The following is a 19295-nucleotide window of genomic DNA, read 5'->3' as shown; positions in this document are numbered from 1 at the left end:
TGGTTATCAGGAATCAGAATCTCAGGGGTGATTTTTCTCCTTTTAGGTTGTGGGCAGCGTTGCTCGCAAATCTGAGTTAGCTAATTCTGCACAGGATCAAGAAGCTTCAATGCCTTCCCAATTTGCTCCACCCAAGCCGAGACCAGTTAAATGAGCCCAGGGATCATACTTGGGACTTGTCTGGTCTTTATTACTTAGTCCAACATAACCATCTGGGCACCTCCTGATGACCATACTTTACTCTGACTTGTTTAATCTACATTTAATGCCATACTTTTTGATACCCACTATAGCATACATTATTAGCCTTGAAATTAATAGTTCATTCCAATGTCTGTGTTATGATGGCAAATTGAATAGGAAGTGTTTACCAGACTCAGAATTTACTTGAACACAAGCTATACGAAAAACATCTTTTACCAAGTTACACAGACTTAATCACCCTTATATTTAAATTTATTCTATACATAAAATTCCACTTGGAACATGAGGCAGTTGATAAATAATGGAAAGATATTTACTTTTTCATTTCTTACTAACTGTTTGCGAATGGCAAGGTCCCTTCGAGAGCAAAGTGCTTTACAGCAGGGCCCCAGGTTACTCAGCAGACTCGCTCGCTCTTCTTTTCTCTGCATAGCAGCCATGTTGAGGGCACCGAGCTCATGTTCAAAAAGACTTTCTGCATCTTCAAGAAAATTACAATCATAGCGAATAAACACATTTCAACGGAATACAAAAAATACAATCGTATTCATATTCGGACAAGGAAAAGATGAACACACTAAAACTATAGAGTATTATTCATTCATATTTAAAACGATGGGAGGTTTTGATAGTACACACACAGATAGAGTGTTCACATGTAGCGAAGAGCAATATAAAATAGTCACCAAGAAATCAGATGGGGGCAGCACGGTGGCACAGTGGTTAGCATTGCAGCCTCACGGCGCCGAGGTCCCAGGTTCGATTCCGGCTCTGAGTCACTGTCCGTGTGGAGTTTGCACATTCTCCCCGTGTTTGGGTGGGGTTCGCCCCCGCAACCCAAAGATGTGCGGGGTAGGTGGATTGTCCACACTAAAATTGCCCCTTAATTGGAAAAAATGAATTGGGTACACTAAATTTACAAAAAAAGAAATCAAATGGGGAATTGGATTGGATTTGTTTATTGTCACCTGTACCGAAGATTTCAGAAGAAATATTTTACCCAGAGAATGGCGAGTATGTAGAACTTGTTACTACAGTGGGTAGTTCAAGCTAAGAGTATAGATGCATTTAAGGGGAAGCTAGATAAACATGAGGAAGAAGGGAATGGAAGATTATGCTGATAAAGCTAGATAAGGAAAGATGGGGAGAGGCTCGAGTGGGTGGGCAAAATGGCCTGTTTCTGTGCTGTATTTTCAATTTTTTTAATGCAGTTAACAATCAACATTAGATTGCCTACATTCTAACCTTTTATTCTTTGAACGTTATTTACCCTTCACAAATAAAATCTGATCGGGGATGTACATCCAATTCACTTGATGCTGTGGTTCAGTGGTGAGCTGTGCCTGAGGAATATGCAGACCAGGGACAGGACTGTAGTACTGGCTCTCCGATAAGTGTTCCTGTTGAACATGGTTCCATGCTATGTGGATAATCTGTCCTACAATTCCTTCAGGAAGTTGCACACTGCTCGTTTCTAATGACTGACACACATTCATCAAGTCTAGATTGTGTATGTAGAGTAAATTAATCGCTAGTTTATTTTTCTGACCAATGCAGTTAAAGGAAAATGGAACTGGAACTGCATACAAAAGGAACATGTACCAAAATATTTGTCTTGTATATACAGATAGTTCTAAACATTCCAAAACTGGGAAAGGAAGAGGCTAAATACAACAGCACTTGTTAGGTGGAGAATAATTACATTTAAAGATTGCAATACTAAGTTTTAAAATCTGATACGCAGAGACAGATTCGGGTTGGGGTACTGTACCCGGCGAATCTATGAGTAACCTTCGAGGGTTGAAACACCAGAAGAGGCCAATGACTTCATAAGAGACCATAAGTTGGGGGATAACTGAATGTCAATGGGAGACGGAGGAGCTGGAACAGCAGAGGTCAGAAGATGCGGTATTGTGGGGGGCCAGAGGGTGTTTTTTTGGGGGGTCGGCTAATTTTGTCATTGTTGTTTGTCAAGGGGAAATAAAAACGTTTATAAGGAGGCAACTGTCCCTCCCCCCCCCACCCACCCCATTGTGGTGTTTCTCTTTTTGGAGGGGGTGACCCTTGGTTTTGGATCTGTCTTTGTGTGGAGGAGGGTGGGGTCCACAGGGAGCCGTTTGCACAGGCCAAGGAAAGAAAGACGGGGAGGGGTGGAAGCGTACGTAGGAGGGGCTTTTGGGCAGGAGCTGCCACGCTGGCAGGTATTGTTGGCAAACGGAAATGAGATGGGGGATGTAGCTGCGGAAGATGGCTTCATGAGAGCAGAAGGGGGCCATCTTGGATGGGCCCGATTCAGGGCGAAATTAAAGGACATAGAATTGGAAGGGGATGAAGGCGGATGGTAGAGGGGACTGGAGGCGTAAGCCTCCAGTACGATTTGTAACATGGACTGCACGGGCCGGTGAAGAGGTCTCGAATGTTTGTGCACTTGAGGGGTTTGAAGGCGGGGGTGGTTTAGTCTACAGGAGATGCACCTCTGGGTGAAGGATCAGGTCAGGTTGCGAAAGAGACGGGTGGGTCAGGTATTCCACTCAGGGTTTGATTCAAGGTCTCGGAGGGGGTGGCCACCTAGCTGAGCAAAAGGATGGGGTTTGTAGGGCCAAGGAAGTGCGGGACCCGGGTGGGGAGGGTATGTGATAGTGAGCGGGGTTTGGAGGGGACGACGGTGGTGTTAGTGACTATATATGCGCCGAACATTGGGATGACATGGGTTTTGTGAAGGGATTGCTGGGAATGATTCTGGACTTAGACACGCATCAGTAGATTATGGGGGGTGATTTTAACTGCGTGCTGGAACTGAGGGTTGACAGGTCGAGCCCTAAGTCAATGAAAAGGCTGAGGATGGAGAAGGGAGTTGGAAGGTTTATGGAATGGATGAGAACGTGGATCTGTGGAGGTTTAGGAATCCGGGGGAGAGGGTGTGCTCCTTCTTCTCGCATGTGTAGAAGGTGTATTCCAGAATTGATTTTTTTGCAGTGAGCTGAGCGGTGTTGGTGGGGGTGGTGGAGTACGTGGGAATCGGGATGTCGGATCTTACACTGCACTGGTTAGAAGTTAGACTCAGCTCGAAGCAGGAACAGAGGCTGGATTCAGAGCTTTTGGCGGATATGGGGTTCTGTGAGAAGGTGTGGTCAGTGATCAGAGATTATGTGGAGCTGAATCAGAATGGGGAGGTGTCGGTGGCCACATTCTGGGAGGCATCGAAGGTGGTGGTTTGAGGGGAGGTTATCTCGTACAACGTGTACAGGGACAGGAGGAGGGAGGAATACAGACGGTTGTTGGACGAGATAGTCGAAATGAACAGGACGTATTCGAGAGCTCCCACCAGCTGGGGTTGGTGGAGAGAAATAAGTTACAGGGGCAGTTTGACAAGCTGACAACAGGAAAGGCAGTGGGGCAGCAAGGAGGGTGAGGGGAATGCAATACGAGTATGAAGAGGTGGCGGGCGGTATGCTGGCCCACCAACAGCGGAGGCAGGCTGCGTGCAGGGAAATTCTGAGAGTGCGGACAGGGAAGGAGGAGGTAGTGTTGGAGCCGGGGAAGATTAATGAACCATCTAGGGAGTATTACGAGAAGTTGTACAAGGCTGAGCGGGTCGTGAGGAAGGGGATATGGGGCGATTTATGGATGAGCTGGAGTTCCCAAAGCTGGATGAAGAGAAAAAGCAGGCGCTGGAGAAACCATTATGGCTGAGGGAGGTGATGGATTGCATAAGGGGGATGAAGTCTTATGGAGGGGTGTGTTCCGGGATTAAGGATGGAGGGGTGTGTTCCGGGATTGGTCGCTGAGGACCAAATGGGTTTCGTAAAGGACAGGCAGCTTTCCAGTATCAGGAGGCTATTAAACGTGATTATGACCCCATCAAAGGGGCATATACTGGAGGTGGTGGTCACTATGGATGCGGAGAAGGCTTTCGACCGGGTGGAGTGAAGGTACCTGTTTGAGATCCTGGGACGATTCGGGTTTAGCCCAAAGTTTATGGTATCGGTGCATCTGATGTACGTGGCCCTGGTGGCGAGTGCATAGACAAATGAGTTCACAAAGCTTTGGGTTGCACAGGGGAACGAGGCAGGGGTGTCCACTGTCGCCACCGTTGTTCGCGCTGGTGATAGAGTCCTTGGCGACGGCTCTTAGGGGTCAATAGAGTGGCAGGAGATTGTGAGAGAGAGTAGGGAACACCGGGTGTCACTGTACGCAGATGGCCTATTGCTGTTTATGTCAGACCCGCTGGAGAGTGTGAGAATTAAGGGCATACTGGAGAGGTCCGGGGCCTACTCGGGATAAAAGTTGAATGTCGGAAAGAGTGAGGTGTTTCCGGTGAATGCGGCGGGTCGGGGAGTCAATCTGGGGGCATTGCCATTTAGGGTAGCCAGAAACAGGTTCAGATATCTGGGGGTCCAGGTGACGGGGGAGTGGTTGGCGATGCACAAGTGAAACCTGACAACGTTGGTGGAGGAAGTAAGGGAGGTTTTAGGAGTGGGATACGTTACACCTGACACTGGCGGGGAGGGTCCAGGTGGTTAAGATGAAAGTTCTGCCGAGGTTCCTGTTTGTATCCCAGACTCTCCTGATCTTTATCCCCAAAGGCCTTTTTCTGGAAAATGGACGCAGCGATCTCGGAGTTTATATGGGCGGGAAAGGTACCTAGGGTAAAGAGGGCCCTGTTACAGAGGCAGAAAGAGGGGCTGGCGCTACCAAACCTGCTGGATTACTATTGGGCGGCGAATGTGGAGAAAGTGAGACAGTGGTGGGAAGGAGAGGGGTTCGGTGGGTTTGGATGGAGGAAGAGTCCTGTAGAGGGTCCAGCCTGGCGGCTATGGTGATAGCATCATGTCCGCTGGCACCGGGAGGTACACGGAAAGCCCAGTGGTGCAGTCCACGATTAGGGTGTGGAACCAGTTGAGGAGACACTTTAGGATGGAGGGGATCTCGGTGCTGGCACCGTTGTGTGAAAACCACAGGCTTAAGCCGGGGGAGATGGATGGCATGTGTGGGAAGTGGAAGGAGGTGGGGCTGATGAAGGTGACGGATTTGTACCTGGAAGATAGGTTTGCAGGTCTGGAAGAGCTGCAGGAGAGGTTGGAGCTGCCGAAGGGAAGTGAGTTCAAGTAGATGTAAGTGAGGGACTTTGCGCAGAAGGAATAGAGAGGGTTTCCCAAGCTGCCGGAGTATACCCTGCTGGAGCAGTTGCTGCTCCCAAATGTGGAGGGGGAGGGAGGATTGGTGATATATATGGTTGGCTGGTGGAGCAGGGGGGAGCGCAGGTGGTGAGGATCAAGAATAAATTGGGGGGGGGGGAAGAGAGAGAGAGAGATAGGATGGGGAATGTGGTGATGCACCCGGTAAATTCAACCTCGTGTGCGAGGATGAGCTTGATTCAATTTAAGATTGTACACAGGGTGCAAAGGACTCGGGTGAGGATGAGTGGGCTCTTCTAGAGGGTGGCAGACAAGTGTGAGAAGTGTGGGTGAGACCAGCAAATCATGCGCACATGTTCTGGGGCTGCGAGAAGTTGGAGAAATACTGAGGGGCGGTATTTGGGACGCTATTGAAGATTGTGGGGGTAGAAGTCGGGCCGGACCTAATGGTGGCGATCTTTGGGGTATCGGGAATGCCGGAGCTGATGGAGAGGAGGAGGGCCGATGCCGTGGTCTTCGCCTCTCCACTTGACCGGCAAAGGACATTGTTGGATTGGGGCTGGCGGCCTGGCTGGGGGACCTGTATGACTCCTTTCAGCTGGAAAAGATCAAGTTTGAGTTGAGGGTCAGCGGAGGGCTTTGAGACATGGTGGGGGCTGTTCACGACAATGTTTGAGGAATTGTTTGCCGCGTTGGGGGGGGGGGGGGGGGGGGGAATAATTGCACGAACTGTGAGGGTGTTGATAACAAGGCTCATTTCCTAACTATTGCTGAAGAATCCTAGTCCATATTTTCATCATCTGGAGGTGTGAATCATTGCACATCTTAGAGGTTCACCATTGGACTGTGCCAGCTCTTTGAAAGAGCTATGCAATTAAATCCCAATATTCTGCTCTTCTTCCATAGCTAAACAAATTTCTACTTTTCAATATTTATCCATTTCCTTTTGCAAGTTACTAGTGAATCTATCAGGCAGCACATTCCAGCTCATAACTAATTGCCATGAAGCGCTTTGAGATGTCCCGAGAACAGGGAAGGTGGTCTATGAAACCAGTTCTTTCTTCAAAACATTCAATTTGGCACCAATTCTTATAAGGAGAATGTTCAAAAACACTTGTGTTCAGATTACAGGAAAATGGTGTTTAAGTGGAGCCTTATGTCAGCACCCCTCTCCCTGTTTGTAACTCTGGTAGAAAGAGGTTTACATTTTCAGTTCCTCCATCCTATTCTCAGGACTTTAAGGTTTGTCAGAGGTGTAGAATTATATTGTGTCAGATGGTTCCTGTTAATTTGGATATTGTACTTGTTTATACGTGGAGCTTGAATGCACAAAACATGCAAATGATGCTCTGACAGTCTTACACTGGGTTCACAGGTTTCAAAATTATACCTGACCACACAAAGAAGTTTCGCAGTTTTAGAAACAAGTAACCAGCTATTTTGCCAGAGGCTTGCTATTTTAAATCCCATGGTTTCAAAGTCCTCAAACAAGCACTGTTCTATTTCAGAGCTCTATGAGGTGGAAGATTGAACTGGCAATCTTTATAAGTTTTTTTTAATGCAGGTACACATTACAAATGTATAACTCTTAAGGCAGCCTCCTACAGTTTCAGTGTGTTCCTATCTATAGGAGTACAAGTGAATCCCCAGTTAATGTCCATCACCTCCCCATAACACCAAACACAATTAATACATGATTAGCAACACTGCATTTAGAAAGAAATAAAGTATAAAAGCAAAGAGTACAACAGTGGTGCATGTTTTGTTTGGAGTACATTCAATTCACTCAGGCCTCCTCCATCCGGTATATTTGATCAATAGAAAGGTTATTTGATTTGCAAAAAAGACGGTGACCCTGTGTAGAGACCAATCCATACACTCCGACCATTGGAAGAATTATAATCAATACTGCAGACTCAAGTTCATTTATCAAGAAAGCATACAATGCAGCATGTTGATTTTTTTGACACAGCAATCATTTATTGGCATCTTTTCTGTCAAACATTAGGATTCTGGATTCCTTATGAAGTGGATACCGTGGATAAACAAAAGTCCTAACCATATTATGTTCCATCTTTGTAACATTCAACTTGATTAAGCTTTTGCCTGTCATGAGATTTAATTCGGAAAGATGGAATGTCAGCCTGAAAAGATCTTTGCTATATTTTGAATAATATGTATCCTTCACTCATCATGGGTAATATAGCCTAGTTTGAAGGATCAGGGATAAACAGATGCTGGGAATGCACATGAAAGCGTCATCATGACATTACACGTGGTCTTGTATCACATACAGCTTGAAGACCTGCACCATTAATCCAACTATAATGTGTACCTTCATAAATAATTTATTTACTCAAAGGGTTGTGAAACTTTGGAATTCTCTACCCTGACAGTTGTAGATGCTCTGCCGATGAATATATTTAAGGCTCAGAGACAGATTTTTGGTCATTCAGCGAATCAAGGGATATGGGAGTGGGAAAATGAAGTTAAGGTTGATGGTTGGCCATGATTGTATGAAAAGGAGCAGCAGGCTCGAGGGGCCGAATGGTCAGCCCCTGCTCCTTTTTCTTACATTCTTAACTCATAACTACAAAAACCATAACTATCAAACACAATTTGCCACCTTTATGGGGAAATAAAATCAGATAGTTTAAACTGCAAAAATACAAAAAAAAGAAAACAGGTAGTTTCCCACAAGACCATGAAGGTCAATTCATTCTCAGTAAGGAATGTCAATCAAATACAAATATTTGGTCTTTACCAAATGGTTTTTACAGCACAGACAATGTGATAATGTGGTATGATATTACCAATACCTTTAGTGTTGTTCATGGCGGCCCGACAAGTTTCATTGACCTTTGCAAACAATTCCGCACCAGCCAAGCGCTTGGATATTCCAGCTCGTAATAATATTGCACCAGGGGTGAACTTTAACAAAGCAGCTCCAGGTTCCCTGGGCTCTTTGGGCTGCTTGGGCAACAGGCTTGACCAATCAACATCAATCACATCCATGGGATCTGCAAGATAAGTTGTTTTCTTCCGTTTACTGGTGTAAAACACACTTCTGAATCGAGCAACAAAACGGCAACACATTACAAGTGAGGGTCTTCACTCAATCAACCTGATCATGCCTCAAAAAGCCTTTTCATGATTACAGAAATGTTTGGAATCATCAATTTATACACAAGCAGAATTCCTGACATGTCTAGGAATCTCAATTCACTCCTATATCCATCTTCCTAATAATTATAGCCCAGTACTACTGATTTGTACTTAAAATACTCCAGCTCTAGCTGGAGAACTACAACAGCATACATTTACCACATGACAATTATTCTCTACCTCAACTCATTATTAGAGATTCCTTTTAACATTACTTTTACAACTGCCGATTTGTATGCTTATTCTCTTTCTATTAGTGATCAATATAAGATTGCTTAAATGGAGAGGGACATATTAGGAAAACCCAACATGGTTTCATAAAAAGGTCATGTCTTAAAAATTGAACGGTGTTTTTTGAAGTAACGAAATTGGTGGATGAGGGAAGCCTAGTTGACGTTGCCTCCTTTGACTTTCAACAGTATTGCACAAGAGTCTTCTTTATAAGATTGAAGCCTCTGGAATTAATGGCAATATACCGAGCTGAACTGAAAACTGACTGGTTGTATGCAAGCAAGCAGTAGTTATATATAGGTTTGGATCTATGTGGCGACTAGTGTCCTGCAGAGATCGGTTTTGGGGGTTGTTTATGAGTATGGTGAGTAGGCTAGTCAATTGCTGGGGCCAGCTCCGTCGGCAGGCAGAGAGAGATCGTGCGGATTAAGGATGGAACGGGCAGTTGGTGGTGGCACCAGAGCAGGAGAATAAAGTGTTTGAAGAGTTTTATAGAGCTTGTATAAGTCGGGAGCCGCTGGAGGATGAGTCAGACAGGAGGGAATTTCTGGAGCGACTGGAGTGTCCAGAGGTGGGAGAGGGCTGGATTGGAGGAACTATGGAGGTGGAGGAAGTGCAGGCAGTGACATGGAAGATGGAGTCGGGCAAGGCACCGGGGCCGGATGGGTTCCCGGTGGAATTTTATTTAAAAAATTCAAGGCTAGGTTGGCACCGCTGATGGTAGAAATGTTTGAGGACGCGATGGTAAGGGAAGCATTGCCAGAGACGATGAGGCAGGCATCCATCTCATTATCACTCAACAAGGTGAAGGGTGGAGTGTGGGTCATACAGGCTCATTTCTTTACTGAACACGGGTGCTAAGATATTGGCAAAGGTGTTGGCGGTGAAATTGGAGGGGTGCCTTCTGCAGATAGTGGGGGGAAGATCAGATGGGGTTCGTCAAGGGCAGGCAGCAGTCATCAAATTTTCATTGCTATTCAGTACTGAAAACATGATCACCAATGGTTATTCTACTTTTGAGTATATAGACTTTCTTGAACTTTTTGTCAATATTTAATTAACCAATTTATATTTAGTGTCCAAGTCTATGATTAAATTGACCTTATGATTAGTAAATTGATTTTATTGATAAATTCAACTCAGTACTGGTTTGTAATAGAACTTCAGATCTATGGACCTGTATTGACTCACTGTATACCATGTTTCACCATTATCCACTTGGCTACCGCAGCTATCTATGTTAGATGTTCATAAATGTCATCAACTTTGAAATTCATTGGTAACATCACTTGGAAAATAATATATGGTACTCTTTTATGGTTCAGGGCTGAAGTCAAATTGGAACACAGCAACACCACTTCAAGAAATGTGATCAAAAACAGAGATTCTTCACAAAATGTGCTTATCAGTTGATATAGCTCTTCTGCAGTTAACATTGGGAACACTGGACTTCCGGTGGCGGCTATGAGGGAGTAAGTCGCGCATTTGGTGGCTCTCGCTCCGGTCGGTCTTTTAGACCTTTTCCCCTGACTTTTTCGAACTTTTGAGCGCTGGAGGGAAAAACAACAGCACTGTAGATCTGGATCCACACAGAGTTGCATGGACTTAAGGAGTAGAAGGGAGCGAAAACAGGCGAAGGGGCTGAACAAAGGTGGTGTGGAAGTTCAAGTGGGAGGAAAGATGGCCGACGAACGGACCACGGAATGGACGGTCCAGACAGCACTGGACAACATGCTGAAGGTCATGAAGGAGAGCTTTGCAGCACTGAAGCGGGATAATTTGGAACCGCTTCAGAAAGCAGTGGAGCGACTGGACCAAAGGCTGGATGCCCAGGATAAGAAGGTCCAGGCATTGGAGAAGACAGTGGAGGAGCAGGCGGATTTCCTAACAGTAGCAGACGTGGAAATTAGAAAGTTGAAGGAGCAACAATCAAGGTTGATGGACAGGCTGGAGGACCTGGAAAACAGGTCTCGCCGGCAGAATCTGAGTATCATTGGGCTCCCATCATTGCTAATGGAACAAGAGTGTCCTGCACATCTATCAGGATCTGAGCCAGGAGATGGCCAGACGGAGGGCAACCTACAGACAAATTAATGAGATCCTGTTTAAAAAGGTCAAGTTCGGGCTACCTTTTCCGGAGTGGCTTTGGGTCACATACCGGGAACAGCAACATTATTTTGACGACCCGGAGGAAGCGATGGACTTCGCTAAGGGGCATGGACTGGTGCCAAACCCATGGACTCAAGTTAGAGTGTTTCAAGGGATGTTTGCATTTGTTTGTGGATTGCCCTTCGTGTTAGCGATGTCGTTCGGCATGTTCTTTTACTTAAAATTTGGGGTGTTCTTGTGTTTGTTTTTGCCTGTTTGAAAGTTTTAAAGTTAAAGCCAAAGTCATAGTTAAAGGTTAAGTTATTGGGTGCTGGGGGGCTGTACTGGTTCATTTTGCTATTTTTCTGGTAATGTTGGAAGGGGGGTGGGTGGTAGCGCCCACCTCATTACACAATTTGAATTGCACTATTGTGGGGGCAAGTCTTGTTCTTTGTTTGTTTTCTCTCTGTTTCGGTATAGGCGGGGGGGGGGGGGGGGGGGGGGGGGGGCAGGGGGACAATAGGTGGGAGACATGGTGGCGCCGGAGTTAAGAGTCACCAGGCTAGCTGCTTTGAGCTAGTCAACGGGAGCGAGGTGGCGGGGGGGTGTATACAGCCAGTATATGGCAGGGGTTAGGTTACTGGGGGTTGTTGCTGGGGAGGGGGGGGGATGATCTGCTGACGAGGGAGGGAACTGAACCAGGTAATAGGGAAGAGGTCGGGGGTGGGAGCTGCCAAGAGGCGGACCAGGGGAGGCGCGGCACATGGGCAGGAGGTGGGCTCAAGAAGGGGGATGGCTGATCGGCGCGGGGGGGGGCAGGGTGCCCTCCAACCAGGCTGATTACCTGGAATGTTCGAGGGTTCAACGGGCCGGTCAAGAGAGCACGTGTGTTCGCGCACTTACGGGCTCTGAAGGCGGATGTAATGTTGCTGCAGGAGATACATTTGAGAGTGGCGGACCAGATTAGATTACGGAAGGGCTGGGTTAGCCAGGTCTTCCATTCGGGCTTGACGCTAAGACCAGAGGGGTCGTGATCATAATTAACAAACGGGTTCAATTTGAGGCGGACAGCACAGTTGCGGATGGGGGTGGTAGAGTTCTCATGGTCCGGGGTAAGCTTGAGGGGGTGAGGGTGGTCCTAGTGAATGTTTACGCTCCAAACTGGGATGATGTAGATTTCATCAAAAGGCTGCTGGGAAAATCCCCGACTTGGATTTGCACAAGCTGATTATGGGTGGGGACTTTAATACAGTCCTTGATCCCGACCTGGATCGGTCGTGCTCCAGAACGGGCACGATCCCGGCAATGGCAAGGAAACTGATGGGATTCATGGAACAAATGGGGGGGGCGGGTAGACCCCCGGAGAATCAGTTGGCCGACGGGGGAATGAGTTCTCGTTCTATTCACATGTTTGCAAGGTTTATTCTCGTATTGACTTCTTTATTATGAGTAGGGACTTTTTGGAGGGGCTGAGGGATACAGAATACTCGGCGATCACTATTTCGGACCATGCTCCACATTGGGTCGACCTGCAGGTCTGCAAAGAAAGCTACCAGCGCCCACAATGGAGGTTAGAGGTGGAATTTTTGGCAGATGAGGGTGTGTGAGAGAGAGTGGGAAATGCATGCAGAACTACCTGCAGGTCAACGATACAGGGGAAGTCTCAGCAGCGGTGCTCTGGGAGGCGCTGAAGGCGTTGGTGAGAGGGGAACTGATCTCAATACGAGCCCATAGGGACAGAACGGACAGGACGGAGATGGACAGACTGGTTCAGATGATACGGACGGACAGGGAATATGCGGAGTCCCCGAGGGCGGAGCTACTTAGGGAACGACAGAGACTGCAGGCGGAGCTGGGGGCGCTATCCACTGGGAAGGCCATAGAGCAGCTCAGAAAGGCAAGGGGCGCAGTGTATGAGTATGGTGAGAAAGCCAGCAGAATGCTTGCATGGCAACTTAGGAAGAGGGGGGCGGCAGGGAAATAGGGACGGTAGTAGACGGGGCAGGGAACCGGGTTGGAGACCCGGCAGGATTGAACAGGGTATTCAGTGACTTTTACAGCAAGCTATATACCTCGGAACCCCCCACGGGGCCGGAGGGGGTGAGGCGTTTTTTAGATGGGTTGACCTTCCCAAAGATGGGCAGGGGGTTGGTAGAGGGGCTGGGGGCCCCGATTAGGGCTGAAGAAGCAATGGGGGGCCTGAAGGCCATGCAGTCGGGTAAAGCCCCGGGGCCGGATGGGTATCCAGTGGAGTTCTACAAAAAGTTCTCGGGGATAGTGGGGCCGGTGCTGGTTAGGGTGTTTAACGAGGCGAGGGACAATGAGGTGTTACCCCCGACGATGTCGCAAGCCATCATCTCGCTGATATAAAAATGGGATAAAGATCCGGAAGCCTGTGGGTCCTATAGGCCAATCACCTGATTAATGTTGACGCTAAACTACTGGCCAAGATCCTGGTGTCCAGAATCGAAGACTGTGTACCGGACATGACTGTGGAGGACCAAACGGGGTTTGTAAAGGGCAGGCAGCTGGTAGCCAACCTAAGAAGGCTACTCAATGTGATTATGATGCTCCCGGAGGGCAGAGAGGCGGAGGTAGTGGTGGCAATGGATGCCGAAAAGGCTTTTGAGCGGGTGGAGTGGGACTATTTATGGAAGGTGCTGAGCCGGTTTGGATTTGGGGAAGGCTTTGTGGACTGGGTTAGACTGCTATATCAGGTCCCGGAGGCTAGTGTAAGGACGAACAGGACGACATCTGAGTATTTTCGACTATACCGTGGGACAAGACAGGGGTGCTCCCTCTCTCCATTGCTGTTTGCGTTGGCCATAGAACCGCTGGCAATTGCTCTGAGAGCGGCAAGGGAATGGTCGGGTGGGGGTTGAACACAAGGTCTCGCTCTACGCGGATGACTTGCTTTTGTACGTGTCGGATCCAGTGGCAGGGATGGATGGGATTATGGAATTTGGCCGGTTTTCGGGGTACAAGTTGAACATGGCAAAGAGCGAGATGTTTGTGGTGCAGGCAAGGGGTCAGGAGAATAGGCTGAGGGAGCTACCGTTTAGGCTGGTTGGCGAAAGTTTTAGGTATTTAGGGATACAAGTGGCGCGGGACTGGGGCAGGATGCATAAGTTAAGCTTGTCTAGGCTGGTAGAGCAAATGAGGAGCGAGTTCCGGAGATGGGATGCGCTCCCGCTGTCACTAGCGGGGAGAGCACAGACGGTGAAGATGTCAATCCACCCGAGATTCTTGTTTATTTTTCAGTGTCTCCCTATTTTCATTCCGCGGTCCTTTTTTAAAAGGATCAATAAAATCATCCTGGGATTTGTTTGGGCGGGGAAGTCCCCACGGGTAAAGAGGGGGAAGCTGGAACGGAACCGTAGCGAGGGGGGACTGGCGTTGCCGAACCTCAGCAACTACCACTGGGCGGTTAACATAGCCATGATAAGGAAACGGATGGTGGGTACGGGGTCGGTTTGGGAGCGGCCGGAGGCTGCTTCGTGCAGGGGCACCAGCTTGGCAGCCCTGGTCACGGCTCCTCTGCCGCTCCCGCTGGCCAGGTACTCCACCAACCCTATAGTGGTGGCGGCTCTGCGGATTTGGGACCAATGGAGGAAGCACGCGGGGGAAGTGGGAACGTCGGTCTGGTCCCCAATATGCGACAACCACCGATTTGGCCCGGAGAAGATGGACGGTGGGTTTTGAGCGTGGCGGAGGTGGGAAGAATGGGCGACTTGTTCCTGGAAGGGAGCTTCGCGAGCATGAGGGCGCTGGAGGAGAAGTTCGGGCTGGCAAGGGGAAATGACTTTGGGTACTTGCAGGTGCGGGATTTTGTACGTAGACAGGTCCTGTCCTTTCCACGCCTTCCACCAAGGGGGATCCAGGACAGAGTAGTTTCCAGGGGAGAGGGGAGAGTCTCGGATATTTATAAGGAGCTTTTGGGAGCGGAGGACACAGGGACCGAGGAACTGAAACTCAAGTGGGAGGAGGAGCTTTGTGGGGAGCTGGAGGGAGGCGTATGGGCAGACGCTCTGAGGAGGGTAAATGCAACCGCAACATGTGCCAGGCTCTGCCTGATTCAGTTCAAGGTAGTTCACCGGGCCCACATGTCAGTGGCCCGGATGAGTAAATTCTTTGGGCTGGAGGACAAGTGTGCTAGATGTGCGGGAGGACCAGCGAACCAGGTCCACATGTTTCTGGGTGTGCCCAAAACTCAGGGGGCACTGGCAGGGATTTGCGGACGTCATGTCCCGGGTACGGAAAACAAGCGTGGCGATGAGTCCAGAGGTGGCGATTTTTGGGGTGTCGGAGGACCCGGGAGTCCAGGAGGGGACAGAGGCCGACCTTGTGGCCTTTGCTTCCCTGGTAGCCTGGCGACGAATACTGTTGGCCTGGAGGGACTCAAAGCCCCCAAAGACCAAATTTTGGCTGTCGGACATGGCAAGTTTACTTGGCTTGGAAAAAAAAAAAAAAGTTCGCCTTACGAGGATCACTATCGGGGTTCGCTAGGAGGTGGCAACCATTCATCGACTTCTTTGCAGGGAACTAATCATCAGCGGGGGGGGGGGGGTAAGAATAGTGTAGAGTAGGGGGGAAGAATAGGCGGGTCTATTTGCGAGAGAGGAACTGTTATTTGCACTATGTTTTTGTAATTGATATTTGCACACTAATGTACATTGTGACTGTTTACAATGCCAAAAATACCTCAATAAAATTGTTTGTTAAAAAAAAAAACATTGGGAACACTATTACCTACAGACCCATGAGTGGTCTTATTTTTCCTAGTGGTGCTCTACTTTCCAAGGAATTAAAATTGAAGATATTAAACATGTCATTTAGGCAGACAGGTTTTCCAGTTAACAGTGGAAAAAAGGATTAACTGGTTGGGTACATATCCTTACATGTAGAATGATCAATAAATTATATACTTTCTTTAAACTGTGTAGTGACAACAACATTTTGGTACCATAATTTCCTGAGACACTGAAGCTCAACACATTTATGATTAATTTTAAGTTCTGGTCTAATGAGTGCATTAAAAAAGGTGAGTGCAGCAGCTATTGGATTAAAATGAAGTTGAATAAAGACCTTGGATTGAGGAGACATTGAATGAAAATCAGAATTACAGGTTATATAGTCGTTAGCATACCCTGTCAAGAATCAAATACCTTATCACTTATTGGCGGGTGCAGTTTCACTGTGACTATAGTAATTGTGTTCCAGGTTGTGGCATTACTCACTTTCAGCAGTTTTGTAATGGTTAAATGAACAATTAGAGGAAGAATGCATTTACCAAGGGACAAGTGATTAAACAGTTAGAGAAAGTTCATAACAATCAGACGAAACAGCAACACCAACATAAATAACCACAACGTGCACACAAGAATGGAAACTGTGACAAACTCATCTACTACCAGAGAGCAGCTTTCACTGAACTCTCACAACTGCTTTGTCTGATGAATAATCAATGAAATAGTTATTCAAAGATTATTTTAAAATCATATAATCCCTCAGTGCAGAAGGAGGCCATTCAGCTCATCAAGTCTGCACCGACCCTCTGAAAGAGCACGCTAACCTAGGCCCATGTCCCCACCCTATCCCCATAACACCAACTAATCTTTTGGATGGACACTCGAGGACAATTTAGCATGGTCTATCCACCTATGGACTGTGGGAGGAAACCGGAGCATTCGGAGGAAACCCATGCAGACACGGAGAGAATGTGCAAACTCCATACAGTCACCCAAGGCTGGAACTGAACCCGGGTCCCTGGTGCTGTGGGGCAGCAGTGCTAACCACTGTGCCATTGTGCCGCCCAGACAAAATAATGTCTGGTTGGTCAGTGACCAACAAGTTGAATTCAAAAATCCAAAATCTTATACTCTAGAATAATGCCGATGTATTCTGATCTTCATTCCTCAAATAGATCACTCGTTTGAAGGAATTTCAAATAATTTGACCTGCAGGTGGAAGAGGATGTTCTCTACCAGGCATAAAATTAAAGCTTGGGCGGGCTCCTCATACCTATTCTAAAGCTACAAAACTGATGGCACAGAGCTGTGAAATAGACTGAGGCAAATTTGCAAGGACTGAGTGAATCAGACACAATTAAACACCAACAGTGTAAACTGATAACTGAAGATCATTCCCTTGCCAGTGTAAAGGTTGACGACAAATTAGAACAAAACCAAAGGAGTCTAGAGTGAATCCCTGTGTGTCTGGGAAATATTATGGTTGTAGCTCTGTTGTGAGGAGCCTGTCTTGAAAGGGATGGGGTCAAACGCAATCTTATTTAATATAGTAAATAGCAATATCCCTTTACAAATAAAAGGAAATAACGAAACATGCTTAAGCAAGGCCAGGTTTAAATGATTGGCTATTTTGCATTAAAAGGCAAGTTGTGCACTACAAAGAGAATATTCAATTTAGATTTTGTGAATATGACTTCTTTATTTCTTAAAAATTAACTATTATTTAAAAATTAGAAAATAAATATTACAAAACCCATTGCACAAAAATATAATCCAGGTTTTTAAAGAGGTACCTGATATTTTTTCTTCATCCTGGTTCTCTTCTCTTTTTCCTGCATCGTCCGCCAGGATTTCATCCAGCTCATCATCACTAATTGGCTCATATTCCTCACAAGGTCCTGACACAGAGGACTGTGCATCATCTACTTTTCCATCTTGCTCACCTAGATGCAATAAAAAAAGTATACCGATGGATAAACTGATGGAATGAATAAACAGGAAAACTTCAGAATACGCACTCTCCTTATCCTTGCACTCAAAATAATCTAAATGATTCCAGATCATTTTGGTGGTGTCCATTACTTCTTTTTACTGTAGTTTTACTTCAAATTTTACCATCACTACTTATCTCAGATTGACAGCTGCTACAAGGTACATTTGCAGCTGATAGCACCTTCACAGTGACCACTAAGTTCCAATCGCGACCCAAGAGCACATCGCTTGAATATATGTGCAGTGGCGCACCCTGCTGTTACGTTAGGAATATAGACATTACTTTCCACAAATTGCATCAAGTTAAATTATTACATGCCCAGGAGAACCAATGGATCATCTGAACACTTTTTAAATCTGGTTTGATAATCTACTACAACTATACTGCATATGTCTAAAACTCAAACTCAGGTGTCTCTGACCATCTCTTCTGGAATCAGAATGGGATCTGACTCTGGAGTTATATCGCAACTTAAGCGCTGCTTCGAAGAGAGAGAACAAAATGTCACATGGCAACACTAACAACGTTGTTTTTACTTGTTCATCGGATATGGGAATTGGGACTTCCGGTTGCGGCTATGCGGAGCTAAGTCGCACATTCGGCGGCTCCCGCAAAAACTGACTCCACAAGAAATGGCAGGAGCAGTTCGAGGAGATGGAGAATCGGTCGAGGCGGAAGAATCTGCGGATTCTGGGCCTCCCGGAGGGGCTGCAGGGGCCGGATGTGGGGGCCTACGTGGTCACCATGTTGAACTCGCTGATGGGAGCGGGGTCCTTCCAGGGGCCCCTGGAGCTGGAAGGGGTCCATAGAGTGCTGGCGAGAAGGCCCAAGGCTAACGAGCCTCCGTGAGCGGTGCTGGTGCGGTTCCAATGGTTCGCTGATCGGGAGTGTGTGCTCAGGTGGGCTAAGAAGGAGAGGAGCAGCAGGTGGGAGAACACGGAGGTTCAAATATACCAGGACTGGAGTGCGGAGGTGGCGAAGAGGAGGGCCGGGTACAATCGAGCGAAGGCAGTGCTGCACAGGAAGGGGGTGAAGTTTGGCATGTTGTAGCCGGCGCGACTGTGGGTCACCTACAAGGACCGGCACCATTATTTTGAGTCTCCGGAGGAGGCGTGGGCCTTTGTTCAGGCCGAGAGGTTGGACACAGATTGAGGGTCGGGAGGGGCGTTTGGGGATTGCGGTTGATATGTTACTTTTGGAGGGGGGGTCCTTTGCTCTTGGTTTCTTTTTTTTTTCTTTTGTGTTTTTCTCTTTCTGGTCGGTGAGGGTGGTTAGGGCGGGTTGGGTACTGGTTTGGTTGGGTTGGTCGGAGGGGTTCTTGGAGGGGGGTAAGCAAAGGGAACAGGGGTGGATGGCCGGCGGTGAGATGGGGCCCCGCGGGGGAGGGGAGGCCCGAGTCGGGGGTGAGGGGACTGGGCCTGTAAAAGGAGCTGCGGCAGAGGTGGCGGGGCCAGGTAGGTGGAAAGCGCGGGCTTTTTCCCGCGCTGAAGACTGGAGGGGGCCGGGCCGGGACAGGGAAGCGAGGGTTGTTTCCCACGCTTAGGATGGAAGGGGGAGGGGGAGAGCCTGTGGATGGGGAACGGAAGAGGAGGGTGTGTCACACAATGGGAGGAGTCGAAGGAGAGGTGGGAGTGGCCAGGGTCAGCAGGAGTCAACTGACTTGCGGAAGTGCAATGGGGGGAGTAAAACAGCTAGGATGGGTCCTAGCCGGGGTGGTGGGGGGGAAAT

General features: G+C 47.7%; 1 protein-coding gene across 13 annotated transcripts in view; it reads right to left on the bottom strand.

Moving 5' to 3' along the window:
* The window catches only part of zc3h13 (zinc finger CCCH-type containing 13), a 165901-nt gene that overhangs the window by 4241 nt on the left and 142365 nt on the right, over window positions 1–19295 (bottom strand). For all 13 annotated transcript variants that reach the window (XM_072514301.1, XM_072514305.1, XM_072514309.1 and 10 more), the window contains 3 exons: window positions 17368–17517; window positions 8162–8362; window positions 522–685 (listed from right to left, as the gene is read on the bottom strand). In XM_072514301.1, coding sequence (XP_072370402.1) covers window positions 522–685; window positions 8162–8362; window positions 17368–17517 — 515 coding nt within the window. The remainder of the gene's footprint in view (window positions 1–521; window positions 686–8161; window positions 8363–17367; window positions 17518–19295) is intronic.

Source organism: Scyliorhinus torazame, chromosome 8 (assembly GCF_047496885.1).
Source record: "Scyliorhinus torazame isolate Kashiwa2021f chromosome 8, sScyTor2.1, whole genome shotgun sequence".
NCBI classification, from domain to species: domain Eukaryota; kingdom Metazoa; phylum Chordata; class Chondrichthyes; order Carcharhiniformes; family Scyliorhinidae; genus Scyliorhinus; species Scyliorhinus torazame.
This window is presented reverse-complemented; position numbering and strand designations above follow the sequence as displayed.